General features: G+C 36.6%; 1 protein-coding gene across 4 annotated transcripts in view; it reads right to left on the bottom strand.

Annotated features, from left to right (window-relative positions):
- CPED1 (cadherin like and PC-esterase domain containing 1) overlaps positions 1–22,544 on the bottom strand; it is a 266,420-nt gene that overhangs the window by 157,082 nt on the left and 86,794 nt on the right. For all 4 annotated transcript variants that reach the window (XM_032401696.1, XM_032401698.1, XM_032401697.1 and 1 more), the window contains 2 exons: positions 13,093–13,225; positions 11,595–11,763 (listed from right to left, as the gene is read on the bottom strand). In XM_032401696.1, coding sequence (XP_032257587.1) covers positions 11,595–11,763; positions 13,093–13,225 — 302 coding nt within the window. The remainder of the gene's footprint in view (positions 1–11,594; positions 11,764–13,092; positions 13,226–22,544) is intronic.

Raw genomic sequence — 22,544 nt, forward strand, 5'->3', positions numbered from 1 at the left:
AGTTTTGCCTTAATTCATGGGTCTATTACCCAAAGCTCCATCTTAACATTCTATATTGGATAGAGGGTAGCAAAGGAAGGGATTACAGCTGCTCTGTAATCTATGCATCTATGGATGATTAAAGTATTTGAAACATTGCTTATATTAGTACTTTTTCCATGCTCATTTTTTGCTCTAAACACCCTGTATCTTATCTTTGTCTTTATTTTATCCTTATCTTTTAACTTATGATCAGCGAGGTAAAAAAATAATAATCATCACAGCAATGCTCCCATGCTGGATGAGCCTGCATTAACTAATTTATGAGTTTCCATGACGTCCATATGCCATGGATTCCTAGGCTCCGGTTTGGAGAAGTAGCACTTGATCTTTGCCAAGTCCTCATCTGGACTCCTTTCTCATCCTCGAACAGGCATCCACTAGATGGCGCCAGAGAGAAGCAGGCTTTGAACAAGACCGGTGAAGGAGAGAAGCAAATGAGAGGGAAATAAATACACATCCTAACATTCAAATACCACTGAGAAATTCCCTTTCCATCTTTCAAACATTCTGAAGGAATTCATTTACCTCCTCTTATTTCACACTGAAATCCCTGAATATTAGCTAACCTCCATTTTTCTGGATATATAATTAATACTTGCCTATCCATTTTCTACTGTTAAGGGAAGTAATAATTAGCAAATTTATTTATTAGGGTTAAGTTTTACATTATGTTGTCATTGTAACACATTTTATATATGTGTAATATATATATAATGCATACATACTAGCTAATTTTATTTGCATATATTAATCAGTTCACTACATTATTTCAGAAAAGACACGCCTGAATTAACAAAGATGTTATAGGTAAATTCCTCATATTTATCTTTTGTTGCAGAACCTACTCTTAAATCTAATTTGTCAACAGGAAAGTTTTTTTGCATGTTTTAATGAGATACCTTTAACAGAAATGCTAATGATAGACAACCTATCATTGATAAACTTTGTTTGAGTGCCTGTCATGTGCCCGGCATTTTCCGAGGCTGTAGGGAGCCAGACATATTGCTTGCTGTTCTGAAGCTTATGGTCACATGTTTAAATTATCATTTTTGATCAAATAAACATGACTATGATTAATGAATAATTCTCTCCCTATTTAGGATAATAATCCAGGTGCAGTATTAAGAATTAATGAATGTATATAATTACCTGACAAATCTTTCATGGAAAAAAGCTGGGAATGAACAAATGAAATGAATGAGTGAATGAAAATTTTGGAAATCAGAGACAAAGCTGCCATCAGCAGTATCAATACAGAATAATAAAATTATTGTAAAATTATTTAAAAATCATGTACAGTTGCAAAACAATCATTCTTTTTCTAGAGCAAATATATTTCTGAAATAACATTTCACACCAATGTGGGCTGATTAGATACGTTTCACTTTTCAATTATTATTTAGTTTTTATTGTGTCAGCTTTGGCCACATGTTTATTTAATTTTATGCTTGTTACCTATAATTTTTATTTATATAATATCAAACTTTAAAATGAACACCCTGAAGCAATTTTAAATTTAATCCAAGTAAGAATATATTAAGTAATACATCAACTCGTTTTACAAACTCCCGAGAGCAGACTTTTATTCACATTCCTTCCACGAGCTGACATAACTCTCCAGGGCCTGCAGAAGGGCCAGATGCTCAGTGAAAAAGTCTTTTACAAGGTCAGGTCCATAGTCTGCAGTTTTAGACGTAAAATGGAGATCAGAAGAAGAGCACTTCCTAAGGTTGACAAACCATACTGTGACTTTAACCTGCATCCAGAGGCATTATTCATTTTTACCCTGGGACTATATGAGCAATCTCACCCGACGTTATGAAAGACCCTGCATAAATACCGATGACAAATGAGGCTAACTTCATCCCTGCAACTGTGGTATGTCTCCAAAACCGAGTAAGAGATATGTGCATTCTTTAAAAAGGGTCTTTGTAAATCACAACATCCCTTGCTTTGCCAATGTTCATGCTCTCCTCCATGCACATCTGCTGATCTCCCGGGAGTGAGAGGGAACCACAGGCCCTCAGATGGAAGGATGACCCCCAGAAGGCCACCGCCGTGGTGGTAGAGAGCTGGTGATTTAGAGCCTCAGCCTGGGCAGGAGATTGCTTTAACTTGGGTTTCCATGAGAGATGATTCTTACAGATACTGACTTAAGAAAAACCTTCAGGGGGCACCTGGGTGGCTCAGTCGTTAAGCGTCTGCCTTCAGCTCAGGTCATGATCTCAGGGTCCTGGGATCGAGCCCCACATCGGGCTCCCTGCTCCGCAGGAGGCCTGCTTCTCCCTCTCCCACTCCCCCTGCTTGTGTTCCCTCTCTCGCTGTGTCTCTCTCTGTCAAATAAATAAATAAAAAATCTTTAAAAAAAAAAAAAAAAAAAGAAAAACCTTCAGTGCCCCGTGTTCTCCCTTTTCGATCAGAGCGGCCCTGTCCAGAGATTCAAACAATGACATCTGTCTACTGCATTTGCCAGAAGGCCACTGGAGGTCCATTACTCAATATATGAGCTAAGTTAGAATGGTTAGGGATTAGATAGATTTGGGCCATTTCCTCACACAGTTAAACATTTTTAAATGATGCTAGTAACTAGACTTAGCACGGGGGTCATTTCATAAGGTATTAAAGTCTCAAATCACTAGGCTATATGCCTGAAACTAACAAGATACTGTATGCCAATTATACTTCAATTAAAAAGAGCATATCATCTCCAAATAAAGACAGTTTTACTTCTTCAAAAAAATGTCCTAAATGATCCTTGATGGAATTCAATCCAAGACACATTTATCATGAACTGATTACATTCGAGGAATCATCTTCATATAACTTCTGAATACCAAATATCAACAAATAAACGTCTTTAAATGTGGGATGGTGGCCAGTCAAACAATGAATTCATTTAAGTTATGTCTCAACTAGACAAAATAAGACTTTTGACAGGTCTTCCTGCTGGAAGTCACAAATCACTCCAGCAATAAATTTTCATCAAAGCAGTCTGCTATGATCACAGGTATAAAGAATCTCCAGACGTCATAAAGAAGTTACAGACATGAGAGTTTCCTCTCTGCTGGATAACTAGAATGGATAAAGGGATAAATTGTGACTTTTTACTGTAAGAGCCAAATTTAAATTTATGACATCTATTGCAGTTAATCTATATGACCTGTGTATAAAGACAGCCATGGACGCATTTGACCAAAAGTTACAGTTATGGTGGTTGTGCAAGAGTTCCACTCTTGAATTCATAGATAAAACTGGAGTGTTTTATAATTGAATTGAAAGCTTTTTAAGGGAAGAAGTTTTGGAATAAAATATCACTTAAAATTGGATTTATTATACTCACCAAGAAAATGACATTGCCTTAGCAGCAAAAATGGTTGTTTAAAATTGAATCAAAGGATATAGTAAGCATGTGTTACATGTGCTAGTAATTTTCTTTCCCTTCTTCCATCTTCCCCCCACTTTTAAATTTGAACATTCTTTGGAAACACCTAAACCTAAATCTGAAATTATTTTTATGGTATAGAAGGAGAGTTTAGAAAAATTTAGTTTACAAAGCATCTACTTGCCATTATTTTTCAAATTTGCATTTCTTGATATTTTTCAACTCTCTCCAAAGCTTTAGTAGAGAAAATATCTCAGCAGCAAACCTAATTGGAAATAAATGAGCTCATAGTTATATTTGTTATTCTTTCATACCTCCTTTAGCTGCCAGAATATTCTATAAATGGCCACTGTAACCAGTTTAGTGGGTTTGCCTCACTGCACAGTGCATAAATCACTACTGATTTAACTAAGTCATTCAGCCTTTGAACTGAGAACTCCTTACACACACACACACACACACACACGCACACAACTATGTTTTGTGGAATTTAAAAACAGTGTTTAATAAAACTTTGATGTCACATTGTTAGTCTTTAAAGTGGATCTTGGTCCTGTCCTCCACATTAGCACTGAGAACAATTTCTATGTATTTTTCACATCTAAAAATATCAGGAGGAAGCAGTATTTTGGAAGATGGTCAAGTGATTTAACAGATAAGTATAATCCATTTGTTTTAACTGAAGCAATAAGTACTTCACTTGAAGGGTAAATAGATACTCCCTTGTTTTCAGAAATCTCTCTGTAGCATCAAATATAACTTTGACCTCGTAAGAAATAATTGCTCTCTGGCACATTAACCCAGGAAGCTGCACTACCTCCCTTTGAGAGCAGATAACGGTATTGTCCAGAATAATCAGGCAAGATTTTGAAAAGACAAATCCCAAGGAGAGGATAAAAATGAAAAGAACTGCATACTTTCCTGTGTTACACCTACAGTTTGCCTCTGTCCTGCAGACGCGACAAGGATATGAATAAGAAACAAAATAGTGAATAAAGCATGAACACCTAAAGAAAACCAAATCACAAAGAGCTTTCTTGTCTCATGCTTGATTTTTCAGGAAATACAGTAATCTCCTATTATCCACGGGGGAGGTATGACCAAGACCACCAGGGGACGCCTGAAACCATGGAGAGTACCCGACCTTAGACGTACTATGTTTTTTTCTTATACATATGCACCTAAGATAAAGTTTATTTTATAAATTAGACACAGTAAGAGATGAACAACAATAACGATAAAACAGAACAATTGTAACAGTGGGCTGTAATAAAAGTTATGTGAATGTGGTCTCTGTCCCTCTCAAAATATCTTATTGTGCTGTACTCATCCTTCTTCTTGTGATGATGTGAGATAAAATACTTATGTGAGGGAGGAAGTGAAGCGAATGACATAGGCACTGTGATGTAGCATTAGGTTACTATTGACCTTCTGCTGGTTCATCAGAAGAAGGATCATCTGTTTCCAGAAGTCTTTGGGGGTGGGGGCGGGGAATGGACTCAAACTGCAGAAAGCGAATGTGCGGATAAAAACTATCACAAAAAAGTGTTTCATTTCTACCGGTCATTTCTACTGGGCTTAGGGGAAGTGATGCTTAAAAAAAAAACAAAAAAGGGGGGATAAAGCTTCAAAAGAACAAATAATAAAAACTTGTGTGAAGGGGATTGTGAAAGCTGTTTTGAACTGGTCTGGCCAGTGGTGGCAAGGGACAGGACCCCTGGAGTGTGGGGAGGGTGGGTCCAGAGGCTTCTCTGAGAGGACAAAATGGAGGAAAGTGTTCTTGTTTTCCTCCTGCCTCTCCCCTGTGACCCCTAAGGACAATCACTGCTTCCTCCATTCCTTTTTTTTTTTTTTTAAAGATTTTATTTATTTATTTGACAGAGAGAGACATAGCGAGAGCAGGAACACAAGCAGGGGGAGCGGGAGAGGGAGAAGCAGGCTTCCCGCAGAGCAGGGAGCCCGATGTGGGACTCGATCCCAGGACCCTGGGATCATGACCTGAGCCGAAGGTAGATGCTTAACGACTGAGCCACCCAGGCGCCCGTGCTTCCTCCATTCCTGTTCAGGATGTAATAAAGTCCACCCCAGGAATCAGCTTGCTTAATCTGGGGGGGGGAGGGAATAATGTCCTGCTCAGGTGAAGACTTGATGAGGAGAGGTGTGAGATTATATCACATCGGACGTTCACTCCTTCCCCCTATTCCCTCTCAAACCTCAAGTTTGATGGATTATATTGGAGAGAAGTGCCTCCTCCCCAGGCTTTACTTCCTAAGAGTTTAGGGAGTGAAATTCTGACCAGAGAAACCACCTGCTAGAGGGGCAGCAGAGGGAAATGATTGAAAATGGTTTTCTGATGCTCGGAACTCATTCTCTACCATCTCCTTGGATACACCTGCAGGACTGGCCTTCCGCAAATAGCATACCAGCTGGAATAAATATTATCTGCAGGAGAACTTAAGCTCATAGAACAAAACGGGGGACACATGAAAAGTAAAGCTACCTCCAGCAGGAGGCAAACAAAGTAAAAGACTTATATGATGCTACTTAAACTAATGGACTAGGGGCACCATGGTACAATGGATAGCACACTGACCTCTAAAACTAATGCACTAGGAATTTTTATTTATTTATTTATTTATTTATTTATTTATTTATTAGAGAGAGAGAGAAAGCACAGGCAGAGGGAGAAGCAGGCTCTGATGCGGGACTCGATCCCAGGACCCTGGGATCATAACCTGAGCTGAAGGCAGACGCTTAACCAACTGAGCCATCCAGGTGCCCCTGCACTAGGAATTTTTAAAAAGCATGATGAATATACTCAAGGAAGGGGCACCTGGGTGGCTCAGTCAGTTAAGCATCTGTCTTCGGCTCAGGTCACAATCCCAAGCTCCTGGGATCGAGCCCCACATCAGGCTCCCTGCTTCTCCCTCTTCCTCTGCACCCCATGCTCTCTCTTTCTCTCTCTCTCTCAAATAAATAAATAAAATCTTTAAAAAATATATACTCAAGGAAATAATGGAAGACAATAGCAAAATGAACTGTGAAAAGAGAAATCATTAAAAAGAACCAAGAGGAAATAAAATAAGAATTTAATAAATGTAAGTAAAAATGTGCATACTTCCTAAGGGGTATCAGCACATGAAATGAAGGGGTCAAAATCTGGACAACAGAATAAAGAAAGAAAAAACAGTTAGCAAAAATGTCTCAAAAGTAATGAAAACAGATGTCCCAGAATTAAAAGGTAAAAGACTTCAGGCCAAAATTGGAAATACTCAATAAGAAGAGAAACAAGTTCAGGAGGATGTTGTAAACAGCTAGGAGAAGTAATTCCTAGCTTACACAAGTTGTTCCAGAAAACTGAAAACAAGTGAAAGTTATCCAGTTCTATTTTATCCAGTAATCTCAACTCTAAAAACCAGATAAGAGAAGTACAAGAAATTACAATTATAGGTCCATATCATTTATGAACATAGACCTAAAAATCATAACTAAACAAATCCAACAGAGTATTGAAAAATATCCTGAAATAATCACATAGTTTTTATCTCAGTGATTCAAGGAAGTTCTATGAAAAGAAAATCTAACAATGTCATATACCACAAAAATAAACTTGAGGAGGAAAAAAAAATCATATAATTTTATTAATGCAGAAAAAAGCATTTGTAGGGGCGCCTGGGTGGCTCAGTTGGTTAAGCGACTGCCTTCGGCTCAGGTCATGATCTCAGGGTCCTGGGATCGAGCCCCGCATCGGGCTCCCTGCTCGGCGGGAAGCCTGCTTCTCCCTCACCCACTCCCCCTCTGCTTGTGTTCCTGCTCTCGCTGTCTCTCTCTCTCTGTCAAATAAATAAATAAAATCTTTAAAAAAAAAAAAAAAAAAAGAAAAAAGCATTTGTAAAGTTCAAAATCTTTTTATGGCAAAGACTTCTAGCTAACTAAAGATAAAAGGGAACTTATTTAACTTAGTAAAGTTTATAAATCCATCTCTCTCAGAGTTACACTCTGAAAGGTTTACAAATGAAATCATATGACGTCTGGGATTTGTTTCAAAATAAACTATTGTCTGGGAAGGGGAGTGGAGAGGGTACAGAGGAAACAAAATTACCCATATATTGCAATAGTTGTAACACGATGGTGGATACAATGTGGCTAGTCATTATTCTCACTACTTTGGCAGGAATTGTAAAGATTAAAAACCAAAAACCCACAGCAAGCATTTTACTTAATAAAGAAATTTGAGTTGCATTCCTTTTAAGATGAAGAACAATTTGAGAATATTTAACTTTCATTTCTACCTTTAAAGATAGTACTGGAGGTTCTGACCAAAATTAGTGAAAGAAAGAAAGAGAGAGAGAGAGAGAGGGAGGGAGGGAGGGGGGGAGGGAGGGAGGGAGGAAGGAAAGAAGGAAGGAAGGAAGGAAGGAAGGAAGGAAGGAAGGAAGGAAGGAAGGAAGGAAGGAAGGAAGGAAGAAGATATATAAGAATTAAAAAGGAGATTAACATGACCTTATTTGAAGATAAAATAATCATCTGCCTTGAAAACCCAAACCCAATGGTATTAATGGTAAAATTATTGGAACAAGTGTACCAAATACAAGTTCAACTTCAAAAATAGTATTTCTCTATCCTAGTAATAACTGACTAAACAATATAATTTCAAAAAGAATATCAACAAATATTCTAAGGACTCTAGAAATAAACATAAGTGAGAACATATAAGACTCCGTTTATTTTAAAATTTATTTAAAATTTTATTTTATTTTATTTAAATTTAAATAAATAATATTTATTTAAATTTAAATAAATATTATTTATTTAAAAAATTTTAAACTCTACAAAGGAAAAAAATGATCTGAATAAATAGAGAGACTTAATATTATGAACATTCAATTCTTCAAAAATTAAACTATAAATTCCAATGTAATTATATATCGAAATTCCTGTAGGATTTTAAAAATATACTTGATATTCTAAAATATTTATGAGGAAATAAATGTCTACAACATAGCTAATTTAATTTTGAAAAGAAAAAGTAGAAAGGAAGAACCTCCCTGCCAGGTATCAAGATATACATATACTGCTAGAATAATAAAAACAAGTGGGCCAACTGAAACAGAACAGAGAGCTCAGAAGCAGCTTCATATACTAATGGGAACTTATACAATAAAGGCGATATTAGATTCATGGGAAATGATGAGTTTTTAGCCCGTGAGAATAGATTATATAGAAAAAAAATCTGGATCAAAAGTGAACTCTAGTTGAATAAGATGTTTATATGTCCAGAAAAAAATTATAAAGGTAGTAGAAGAAAATGGAGAAGCCCACCCCTATGACTTAGAGATAAGAAATGATTTCTGGAACCAAATCTCCAAAGCAGGAATTATAAGGAAATATTAATTTGAATAATCAGTTGAAGATTCCTGACCAACAAAGACACTATGGATAAAGTTAACAGATAGATGACAAATCTGCAAGAGTAAAATGTCACTTGTCACCTGTTGCAAGCTGGAAAGGTCAAGTGTTGGGCAGGTTGTGGGGACATGGAGAGACTGATCATGGCATAGAAACTGATACAGGCCTTCTGGAGAATAAGCTGGCATTATTTAATTCTATCAAATGAACCCATATCCTATGACCTAGCAAGTCCCATGATAGGTATATATTCTCCAGAAAAATCATAACCAGGTTCATAAAGGGTCATATATAAGAATTTGTACATTTGAAGTGCTATTTGGTTTAGCCAAGAGTTGGAACAATCAAGCTGTCTATCACTGGAGGAGTGGGGAAGTAAACTGTAATGGAATACACACATGGAATACTGTACATCTGTGAAAAGTAACACAGAAGGTGTACACGGAACAACGTGAATGTTTCCTTCTTGAAAATATTTAGTGCTGCACATAAAAACAGTAAAAGAAAAAAAATCTCTAATACAATACAATTTACATAAATTAAAAGCACATGTAGACATAACAAAACAAAACTGCATATTTTACCATCATCTAAATGAAAAGATATGCATTAAATCATTATAATGATGGTCTTTTGAGAAGCAAGGGAATTGAATGGGGAATGGGGATAAAATGGATTGCATAAATAGATGTGGGAGTCTTGCACAGACTGCTGTTGCAATTCTACAAGAATGGGGATTTTGGATTGTGCTGAGTAAACATTTGTTGAGTGCCTGAATGTGACATGAATTGAGGAATATGATTCATTTTCTCTCTCTGTACCTGAGTTCCAAATATTAGGTTGCATCATATGAAATTGCAAGATGTTTGTAGGTCAAAAATGGCCAAATATCAGCGGTTTCATATAATTCAACCTAATAGAAAGGGAAATCTGAAAATGATGAAAGGTACTTAGGGAAATATAAACAACCACTGTAAAGACTAGTGGGAGATAACATGAAAGACAAACCAAATTTGATTCTACCTTTTCATAATTAACTAAAAACCACCTACATTGATATAGTTAAGATGACTGTCCTTAAAATAAAGTGCCCTTAAGACTTAAGTCATCAATAGTATTTCCTTAAAATGTCAGTCATATACTATACTAAGGAATATAGCACCTGTATCTTTTATCACTCTGATCTTTTTTTCAATTGACTATATTTAATGGGCCATTTAAAGATTTTTCACTACTGGAAGATTTTTCAGAATTTACAATGTAGTTTATATAAGATAAATTCTGAAAAACATCAGGTTCAGTCACTTCTGAATCTCTTGAAATTATGAAAGGCACTTGTACATTCTTTTTTTTTAAACTTTATTATGATTGAAATACAAAAAGTTGTACATATTTACCACATACAATTTGATGAATTTGGAGATAAATACACCTATGAAACCATTGCCACAATCAAGCCATAATCACATCTATTCCTTCTAAATTTTACCCTCCATGTATGTATGTATGTATGTATGCATGTATGTATGTATGTATTATTTAGTGATACAGACACTTAACATTAAGTTCTATTCTCTTAGAAAATCTTAGTATCATTAACTGTAGGCACTATGCTGTCCATAAAATTCTAGGACATACTCATCTTGCATAAGTGAAACTTTGTACCATTTGACCAATCTGTTCTCATTTCCCCTTTCCCCCAGCCCCTGGTAACTATCATTCTATTCTCTGCTTCTGTGAGTTTGACAATTTTAGATTCTCAAATAAGTGGGATCATGTAGTATTTGTTCTTTGAAGAAATTTTTGATTTTAGAGAAATAATTGCTCAGAGGACAGATATGAGAAAATGGGAAGAAACTGAAAGAACATACAGGATAAGATATTTGTGTGTTCTTTTAGTTTCTTCCTATTTCCTCTTACCTGTCCTCTGAACAATTATTTCTCTAAAATTGGAAAGTTCTTGGGGTGCCTGGGTGGTTCAGTCACTTAAGCATCTGTCTTCAGCTCAGGTCATTATCTCAGGGTCCTGGGATCGAGCCCCATGTCAGGGTCCCTGTTCTTCCTCTCCCTCTTCCCCCACTTGTGCTCTTTCTCTCTCGCTCTCTCTCTCAAATAAATAAATAAAATCTTTTTAAAAAATAAAATAGAATTGGAAACTTCTTAAAATTTACCCATTGTGTTGTTACTAGACCTTATTTTCAACTGAGGTGACCTGAGTTACCTTTTATAACTAAATTTTTTGTGCTTGTTACTAAGTTTTTCCAGAAAACTTTCTCATCATGCTTCATGTCAGGGCTTTCTAGCTTAGGCACACTTGAGAGCTTTGTTTTTCACTCAGCAAATATTCCATATTGATTACTGTAATAAAATAGTCATTTTGCTTCCTAAGAATGAAGAAAAAACATAAGGAAAAATTTTATTTTCATTTGTCACAATGATTATATTTTTCTTGAATAAGTGGAAAGTCAAGAAAACAGAACACATCTGAGGATTAGCTTTATAATGGGTCAAAGAATTGAACTAAAATGATGAATTGAGAAAACAAGATGCAGCTTTTGTGATCCCTAGTGAATTAAGCTGTTTCCAGTTCCTTTTTGAACCTACACCTATTAAATGAAAATCTCTACTTACAGCAATAAAATGAGGCAATCTTTGTTCAATGGGATTTGATAATCATAAAGGTCAGAGAAAGGCAGCTCAACTCACTTTACCTATCTTTAACATACTTTGAGGGAAACAACAGCTTCGGCGGAAATTTTACCTTGACAGTGAAGCGTTTTTTCTTTGGTTCATTCCAAACTGTGCCATTTGAATGAATGAATGCATGCAAAGGTCTTAAGGATGTCACCAACACATATGCTTTAAGAATCACAGATAGTTCTTCAGCTCTGAAGATTGTTTCATGTCGAGCAAGGACTGTTGTTTGATTCCTAAAAAAATAAGCCAGCATAGTTAATGCTCCATAACTTAGGGTATGTCATTTGTACATTACCTCGAAGCTTTATGCACTCATTCTTCCTTTGTTGGACCCCAGCTTTCAATGTGTGGGTTTCCTTAAACAATTTCACTGCTTATCAGCATCGCTGCCAAGGGATATGCAGGTACAGAGAGAGGGGATCAAATTGACAAGAGTTCTCCACTCCGGTAGACTTAATTAAAAAATTTTTAAGAGAAAGAAAGATAGGGAAATAGTGCCTAAAATAAGGTTTAAAGGTTTAAAAAATGTAAATTAGTCATGTCTGTACCATTACAACAAAAGTGATTCAAATTACAGTTTAGGGAATAGTGAAGACATTTTCCCCGTCCTGCTCTGGCCTGCCTTTGCTTTATCTTCTACTTGACAAGAAAAGATATTCTACTTTTCAATAGTGGACAGGTCACCAAAAATATGCCAAAATATGTTCCCGATCTACTAGTCTGATTCTACCCAATAACTGTCATCACAGATAATTATGGGTTAATTTAAGGGCTAAATTATGAAGATAACACTTCAGTTTACAAGGGAAAATTAACATTAATATTTTGTGATGAAACAAGTATACTTTAATCATAAAAGATCCCAAAATGTTTAATTATTTGCTTTCTGGCATGATATTTCTGTTTCAAATATCTAAGTCTGATCAATGAAAAGATTGTGCTATTTCAACTTTTGAAGTCTAGGTAAGCAGGAGATGCATATGGTTCTTCAATAAATACTATTAACTGTAGAAATCTACCAAATAATTATAAAATTAGATGAAGTAAACTATTTTGTCTCTTGGATAAGATAATGAAAATCTTTTAATTTTTCACTATAATTTATCTATGTTACAAAATCATTTCCCTGGAGGTAACTTAAATAATTTGGCACCCTGCAGTTGCTTTCTTAGATCCTAGGAGCCATAAAAAAAATATTAACCAGAAAAAGAATTCATTCAGCCATACTCATAGACTAGGGCAATGTCATTTGAGTATAAAATGGAAGTTAAAATTTTATAGTTTCACACTGTCAAGGTTTCAAATTCTATTTCTGTTAATGTAACTTCCTAGATAAGAGTCCTATTTACCCAAATGTTTATTCTCTGGCAAGAGAGGTTTGAATTAGTCTAGAAAAAAATCAGTGATGGCATTCTTTACTAAGAAGAGATAGCTGAAATTTTATGTAACAGAACCTAATAATTCAAACATGTAATACCCCCTGGATATCTTCAGGGGTTTTCTCTTGTTAGCTGTTTCCAAGAATGCATGCTGGATATAACAATTCAAAATGATTAGCTTACAGCTGTTCACGTCGCCAGTCCCATGGTTTCCACATATGTGGCTTCACTGTTTTTAAAAGGTAACTCGAAGTGCTCAGCTTTAACTGTATGCTCTGATCCAGACACACAGAGGGGCTCACCAGAAGTCGCAATTCTGAAAAAATTCAGAAGAGCAAAAACCAGTCATTCTATTGTTTCTTTTTGAAATTGCTCCAAAGTAGTGTTTGCTGTGTTCAACTACATGATGTATGGGAAATAGGCAACCCATTTTTTCTCCATTCTGAATCAGTTAGATCCATTCAATAACGCATGTTTATAAAGGCCTTTGTTTTGCAGTTTATTCTGTCACAATAGACTAGGAAAACAATTATAGTAACTGATTTCAATTCTTCTTGCTCAGAAAGAGAGATAGAAATGATGTCTCCAACTGTCCTGCACCAGGCAGATCTACCCTCCACACACGTAAGAGATGCACTCCTAATATGGGGAAGATGGCTGCAGGAGCTGACTTTTGCTTGTGATGAGAATATTACATGGACAACTTGAATTGATTTCCTGACAATAGCGCAGTCCTTCATGTGCTAGAGCCTCTCTCATGCTTCATGATCTTGGTAAACTCGACCACAATGCTTTATTATTTTGTAAAATAGTATTTAATAGTTTTTAAAGTATATAAAAGTGAAGACCAACAGTAATGATTTACTCAGAATGCTCACTGATATTTTTTAAAAAAATAAATGTATTGAAGGTACATGGTTAAAAAAATTCAAATTGTATGGAACGTTATCAAATTGGAAAAAAAAAAAAAAAGAAGCATCCAGCAATCCACCCCTATCTGGGACCTCTCTCTGCCAAAGCCAATGCCTACATATTTGCTTTTGAAGTCTAAATCAGTGCACAATGGGTAAGATGCATATGGTTCTTCAATATGTAAATTGATATAAATATCAACATATCCATATAACTTATATATGCAGACATTTCTGCTTTTTAAACTATCCAAAAGAGACATTACAGTAGTCCCCTTTATCTATAGTGTTGCTTTCCTCAGTTTCAGTTACCTGTGGTTAACCCCCAGTCAAGAAGCAAATGATCCTCCTGACGTACCATCAGGTCAGCAGTAGCCTAATGCTACGTCACAGTGCCTGTGTCCTTCACCTTTCTCTCATCATCTAGGCATGTTAACATCTCAGTCATCACAAGAAGGATGAGTGCAGCACACTAACAGATTTCCAGAAAACGAGACCACATTCACATAACCCTTATTACAGTCCAGTTATAATTGTTCTATTTTATTATTAGTTATTGTTGGTAATCTGTTACTGTGCCTAATTTATAAAATAAACTTTATCTTAGGTGTGCATGTATAAGAAAAAACAGTACATTTGGGTTCGGTACTATCTGAGGTTTCAGGCAAGCACTGGGGGTCCTGGAATGCATCCCCTGCAGATAAGGGGGGATTGCTGTGTAATGGTCTATGTCTGGCATGTTTACCTACCAATCCATCCTGGAATCCTTTCCATTTGAGCATACACAGAATTACATTATACTTCTTGGGGCGCCTGGGTGGCTCAGGCGTTAAGTGTATGCCTTTGGCTCAGGTCATGATCCCAGAGTCCTGGGATAGAGAGGACATCAGGCTCCTTCCTCAGCAGGGAGCCTGCTTCTCTCTCTGCCACTCCCCCTGCTTGTGTTCCCTCTCTCGCTATCTCTCTGTCAAATAAATAAAAAATCTTTGAAAAAAAAAAAGAATTACATTATACTTCTTAATGGCTTAGGGTGTGCCGTTAAATGGATATACCTTTGATTTAATCATTCTCTTACTGTTGTGTATTCAGATTATATTTGTAATTTTTCCTTTTGTTATTTCAAAAATACTGCACAATGAATGCTCTTCTAAATCTATTTGGGTGTACTTTTACAAGTTTATCTAGGGTCAAAGTCTAGTCTGTATGTGTAATTACCAGATCAACGAATAAATGCAATGTAAAAATGATAGGTATTACTGAATTGGCTTCCAAAAAGGTTGCCCCAATTTCCACTCCCTCCGACAGCACATGAGAGTTGTTTTTCCTTGCCGTCAGGTCACAGTGATTTATTTTTAAATTATACAATTTATCTAGCTCTCAAGATGGAACAAAGCCTTTAAATTATTTTTCCCCCTTGTGCACGTTTCATCAATACTAACATAGTCTAATTTAAAACACTTCACACTCTTAAGTAAAAGTCAGCAGAAGTCAAGCTGTTCAATGTATTCCCATATCTCATTATTTAGCACAGTGTGATCTTTCTCAAAAAATGATAGCCTACTTGTAAGGCTTCCTTATTAATGAAGTTCTAATACATCATAATAAAAGAAATACTCAAATTGCTTGTTTCTGGAGGTGACAAATGAAGAGTCATTAAGGTAATTTCTTTTCTTGGGAATCACAACTTAAGAAGAGTTGAAATGTTTATATAATCCTTTAAATTTACAGTCAGAAAATACGTTCTCTTTTTTTCACTAAGTAGACATTTTTTAGGATTTATTACTAGGAAAGATTTTGTCTCTCTGGAAGAGCTAATTTGTGGCCTTCTTTTGTATAATACGAGAACAGTGTAATTTACTCTGATTTCCTTTTTATCCTTACTGCCAGGAAGAACAGCATTGATCTGAAGCCCAAGCAGAGCTGACTTTGAAGAAGCTACCCCTATTAAGTGTTTCACCAAGGTAGTAGCTCAATGATTTTCAGGAAGTAGTAGTCAGCAAATATATCAAAGAATAAACAATTTTATGTCACCTTTTTTTTTTTGCCTTAGTTCAAATGGAAGAGCCTATAACACAGAGCACAAGGAATCCAATATAAGAATTGTCAAGAATATGTCAGCGTTCCACATCAGCCCTTGAAACTGTGGTTGAACAATGGAATGTAATATTGATTAAAGTAATTTTTACCCTTTGTGATATATATATACATATATATATATAGATATAGGATCTATAGTGTTGCTTTCCTCAGTTTCAGTTACCTGTGGTTAACCCCCAGTCAAGAAGCAAATGATCCTCCTGACGTACCATCAGGTCAGCAGTAGCCTAATGCTACGTCACAGTGCCTGTGTCCTTCACCTTTCTCTCATCATCTAGGCATGTTAACATCTCAGTCATCACAAGAAGGATGAGTGCAGCACACTAACAGATTTCCAGAAAGCGAGACCACATTCACATAACCCTTATTACAGTCCAGTTATAATTGTTCTATTTTATTATTAGTTATTGTTGGTAATCTGTTACTGTGCCTAATTTATAAAATAAACTTTATCTTAGGTGTGCATGTATAAGAAAAAACAGTACATTTGGGTTCGGTACTATCTGAGGTTTCAGGCAAGCACCCATATATATATGGGTTTCCATTATCTTATTCCACGTTTGAGGTTACTCTTAATGATTCTAACCCCCCAAAACCAACAAAAAGCCCCTCTAATTAGATGTTCCCTAACATCTAAAATCATTCCCATTTCCCTCGATTATAGCAAAAAATTAAAAATGAGCTCCATTAAGGGACACCTGCGTGGCTCAGATGGTTAATCATCTGCCTTTGGATCAGGTCTTGATCTCCGGGTCCTGGGATCGAGTCCCACATCGGGCTCCTGGCTCAGGGGGAGTTTGCTTCTCCCTCTGCCTCTCCCCTCTGCTTGTGCTCTCTCCCTTTCTCTCTCTCTCTCTCTCTCAAATGAATAAATTTTAAAAAATCATTAAAGAAAGAAGCTCCATTAATCCTTGTAAAAGCTGCAACTACATTTTATGGAACTATGATAAATAATTGTGGAAATCTTAAATACCCTATGTTCTCACTTAACAGAGTCAAAGAATTGTCAGTAGTCACTATTCCTTTCATCTATCATTTGGCTTTTCTATCAAAGGCTCTCTCAACAAACCAGTCCAATCCATTTGTTTTAATATTCCATTCCCCTCTTCTCCCTAGACCACCCAACACACACATGAACCTAGAGATCTTCTATAAGCAATACCAAAACAAGCTTCTGTTTTTTGGGGAAATTTGGGAGATGAGTGCCTATGATACAGTCTTTTAAATGACCTTGTAATTCATTAAGACGTATTTGTTAAATATTTTCAGAAAGCAATTAAATATGGAGGGCCTAGCATGTGTATTTAGGGTTTTTCTACCCCACAGTATGAGGACTGAATGAATAGGCAGCTACAGATGCGAAATATCTATGTGTTTTTATTTATCAACTACCCTTAGCTTATTTTAAAGAGCTATGAAGCCTGTAACTTTACCACTTACCCAGAGAAAAAATGAACAATTTTTAAAGGATGCATGAAGACTGCTTTTCTCCTGCCTTCTAACATTTGGTTGGCCAGGGACCCAGTACCCACTGAGTATGGTGCAGTTTTAAGAAAAGAAAGATTAAACCAGAACCACAAGACCTGGGTTTTCATTTTGATTCTTACTAACCAATGCTTAATGGATGTGTGACAATGTCAAGGAGTCTTCTAGAATCCAGAATATGATTTCCCATGAATTTCCTGATTGTCCCACATCACTGAACACAATGCTGATGCATAACAAGTGTTCAGTAAGTGTTTCTTCTAGCAATGAGCTAGTTGGGGGGGTGGGGGGGGGGGGCGTAGGGGTTAAGTCAATGTGTACTTGGAAAACAAAATGGTATCCCAATGTATTCAAAATATTTTATTTTTTTCCCTTTTATATGGCATGTAATTATATACATTATAGGCAAAGACTATACACTGGAAAACAAGCAATGATTAGCAGGCAAATTTATACTATATTTGATTTAATGTTTTGCCCAGAGCTAATAATTAATAGGAAAGTAAAAGTGGAAAATGTAATTATATTTCATAAATGTTTGAATATTGTCTTGCATTTCATATTAGGAAACTACACTTAGCCACTATTTTCTCATTTTAAAACTTCCAGTGAAGATAAAAGGTCTTAATTAATAATTAACAGTTAGTTTTGAGATTAGAAGTATAAATAAGTACCATTTGTGGGTATATTAATTGTTCTTTTTACCCAAAGACATTTACAAGCCTTAGTCCTTAGCCCACAGGTATAGCTATGCAAACATACCCACAGAACTTACATACATAACAAATATAAATTAATATATGCACAAACTAAAGTCATAGCCAGGAAAAAAACTGAGTCAGGGCCCTGGGAGAAAATGAATGGATGGCAAGTCAAAATCGTAAGTGAAGAGACTATTAACCAAGAAACTATTACAGAAGGGGACTGTTAAAGAGGGTAGCATTAAGGGAAAACAATAGGTAGTGAAGCTCCCAGGGTTGACAAAATGGACGCTCTTGCCACCCCTAGCCCAGGAGGGCGGGGATTATAGAACCAAGCAAAGGGCATAGCTGTGGGAGAGAACACTGAGCATGAGCTATGGTCACAATAGCTGTGGGAGAGGATGCTGAGCATGAGCTATGGCCACAGATAGAAGAACACTGGCACTACTAAGCCAGGTCTGGCCGGGAAGCAGGTAGGGAATAAATATCCCAAAGTTCCCTCCTCCTGAACTCTGATCTCCTGCTGGAAGTCAGAGGACAAGGGAGCCCCACTGATGCAGTGTGCGGTGGAGAGCTTCCTGGGGAAGGGTCAGTCTAGAGTGAAGGAGCAAATGAAGAATATCCAGAGCAAACCCTGCATTTGGTGAATAGAAATTTGTGCCCTAGTTTTCTTCTTACTAGCCACATGTCCTGGAGAAACAATCATGTGTGTATGAGAATGTGTGCAGGCGCGTGCACATAGGGGAAGAGTTAGTAAGAAAGAAATATTAGCTTTGATCTCTAATAAGAGCATTTGTATATGGCAGTAGGCCATGGCTTAAGATGAATCCTATGAAATTGCCTTTTGTTAGGTAAAAATGGCTGAATATTGATCAAATATCAGCAATTCATAATGTTTCTCTTTCTAAACTGTGATGCAAAAGAGTCCATAAACATACCACCTATGAAAGAAGGTTCCAGTGGCTAGAATGTCTGTGGGTAGGAATGACGAAAGGGTGCATTGGTTAAATTTATGTGTCAACTTGACTGGGCCAAGGGATACCCAGATAACTGCTTAAACATTATGGGTGTGTTTATGAGGGTATGTTTGGAGGAGATCAGCATTTGAACTGGTGGAATGAGTAAAGCAGAGAGCTCTCCCAGATGTGGTTGGGCATCAACCAATCTGTTGAGCTCCTGAACAGAACAAAAGGGCAGAGGAAGGGTGAATTTGCTCTCTGGCTGATTAATTGGCTGTGACATCAATCTTCTCCTACCCTTAGTACACTTGGTTCTCAGGCCTTCAGATCTGGGCTGGAATCTAATGAATGGCTCTCTACATCACCAGCTTTCCTTAGTCTCCAGGTTGCAGATGGCAGATAATGGGACTTCTCAACTTCCAGAATCACATGAGCCAATACATTACAATGAGTCTCTTTCTCTCCTTCTCTCTCAGTGAAGATATAATAATAGAAAGATAGATAGATCTTATTTTCTGTTTCCATGGAAAACCCTAATATGAGGGACAAACTTGAAACCATTCAATGAGTATTTAGTATATGCTTTGAAAACAATAGAAGCATAGCCCAGGTTCTGCCAATTCCTAAAAAAGAACAAATATCCTCACCTCTGAATCTGTTTCCTTCTTTGCTTGATGATGAAAAAGACAGCAGCAAGCACAGCGGGTACTAAACAAATATTTACTAAACGAACAACTAGATGATTTCTGAGGTCGTTTATAATTCTAAATTCTTGTGATCCCAGGTGAAAAGTTGTAATTTTTAATATATGCTGTATATGACCTAATGGAATAGATAAGTCACAAGAGTCCAAGGGCCAGCCCTGGAATATGGTCCCTCTGTGAATTCAGGTATATTTCAGCAATTCCGAGTGCTCCACAAGGTCAACCAGTTGCCATTTTCTTTGTGTGAGGCCCAATAAACCACATAGGAGACACTGTATCTGGATCCCCTTTGAGCTCCCACCCGGTGAGAAAGTATTTGGGGAATATCAATGACCCTTTCACTTCTTGAACCCTGTGCAAAATGGGGAGGAAACACACCACCAGGTACATTCAGGTTCACCAACTTGATCACTCATTTGCAGTTAGAGAGGAGGGATTGTTGTAAGTATTAAGTACTTCTAAGGGAATTAGTTTACTGGACCAGGAGCTCTACGAAGTCAGGAATTCTGGGTTTTTCTTTCCATTGTGTATGAAGTGCCAAACACACTTAGGCCAGCACTTAACATAGGAGGTCAATCTCTGTTTAATAAGTGAATGCTAATGTCTTCTTAACCAAATAACTAGAGATAAGTGCACTGGCCATAGAAAAAGGGGCTGAAATGAAAAGAATGAGCAAGCCGATTGCTGAGCAGTTTTACTAGAGTTGTATAGCATAACCTTTTGTTCTTGACCTAGGCAATTAGCATAACATGGACAGGAATTGGTTTTTCTCTGTCCACTTCAATGAGGTATTTGTTAGAGTAGCATGATGTCTTTTGACCCCATCGGGACCCTGCAACAACACAGGGGAGGCTCCAGGGAGGAAGCAATGATAGATACCCCGAGAGGAACTATCAAAGGCCAAGAGGTCTAATATCAGCAGAGCCCCCTGGAGCCCACAGCAAGCATAGAAAACCATGGAAGAGAAGGTCACCAGTAGACAGCCAAGAGGAAGGCTGCCCTTACAGGGACATCATATAAGAGATGGATTTGGGGACCAAGGCTGCATTTGTTTCCCCAGGCAAACTGAACCTGTGCCTTGGGAAGACATGGATGAACCCAATAAAGATGCATGTTCTGATTTCTCCAGGATGTTACAATATAGTTGCTATCCAATACCTTTTTTTTTCAACAATATTTTACAAATATTATTCCAAAAAACATTTATTTAAAAAATTCTAATTCTTGCCTATTAATGGATTCCTATTCATAAGTATGACCATGAACAAATTCCTTAACTTTTCTAAGTTCAGTGTCTTTATCTAGAAAATGAGAATTATAACAGTAGTAATAATAAGAACATACCTCATATGTATGCTGACAGAATTAAATATAAAATTTTCTTTAAAGGACTTTGCACAGCCCTTGGCATATATCAAATGCTCAAAAAATGTTAAATAGCTACCACTGTAGTAGTTTACTATAATACTTTTCTATAATCTAGGAAATCTGTTTATAACTAGAAACTTCACAAAGTGTAACTTAAATGTTATTCCTTTTGAATTTATTCAACACTAAGGGTTTCTCATCACTGCTGACTATCAGAGAAAGGCTAATCTATTAAATCCTCTTTTATGTGATTCTTAAACATGTGACATTTGCCATTAGTCACTTAAGAACAAAGCAGGAAATATGTGATAAGCACAGATGTGTAGACCAAAATAAAACACAGCAATATTATTTGAAGTAGCTTGTAAAAACACACTGGTTTTAGTGACTTTCCTCAAATTTAGCATTGCGATCTCCCAGCAAAGCAGTTCATTTCCTGTTGTTCCACTTATTTAAAGGAGTTCTGTGTTAAGGCTAGGTTTCTGTGGATGGGGTAAGCCTAGGACTGACCCAGTTTTACAATATTTAAATCTATTCCTCTCTGTTTTGTTCAGGAAGAGACTTTTTCACAAACAACCAACACAACCAACTCTTAGTCAACAGAACTAGCTGTTTATTTATGACCATAGACAAAATTTATGACCCATAGACAAAAGACCCTAGACTATTTCAGACCTACACTTGAATTTAAATGGTATAATATGAGGATATATGGGCTCCAAACACATCAATTCCTTAATACATTTTTATTTTCATTTTATGCAAGTGGTATTATTAATACATAATTCTAACCTTAAGCCAAGCCACTCAAAATTCCACATTATTGTGTTACTACCTAGGTGGATTTGACACCAATAGTCTATTCTCTATAGTTTCAGAATATCTTTCTTATGTTACCATATAAGGGTGCATCAAACCACAAATACAAATATCATAGTATTTCAGTATAGTAATTTTGGGGGGAAAAGAATAACTTCCATTTTGTGTTGTAAGAAATAAGTTGCAGCCCATGTCCTGATGTAAATGGAGATAAAATCTGACCCATAAAAATTACCAGATCAATGACACACCAATGTGCTTGAAAGAAGTAGTCATTGTATAAAGTTTCCACCAGCTAACCAATCAATCAATCAAATGCTTGTTGAGCACTCAGTAAATGCAAGCCATAAATGTTCTCCTTTCTGTTCTTTTTTCAGTGGAAGTGTCAAAGTCATGCAATTGTACAAAAACAATTTTCCCCATGGACTGCTCTATGTTTTGACCATGACAACATAAGAACCTTGAATTCTGTTCATTTTCCTTGGTAATCAAAGCTATGTCTAGGCTACTACTTCAATTTTCTTGCCCCTATGATTTCACTACAATGATCAAACAGCATGAAAGATTGTTTTATTACTTTATGGCAGCTTA

Source organism: Phoca vitulina, unplaced genomic scaffold, assembly GCF_004348235.1.
Source record: "Phoca vitulina isolate PV1807 unplaced genomic scaffold, GSC_HSeal_1.0 scaffold4, whole genome shotgun sequence".
Lineage (NCBI taxonomy): Eukaryota > Metazoa > Chordata > Mammalia > Carnivora > Phocidae > Phoca > Phoca vitulina.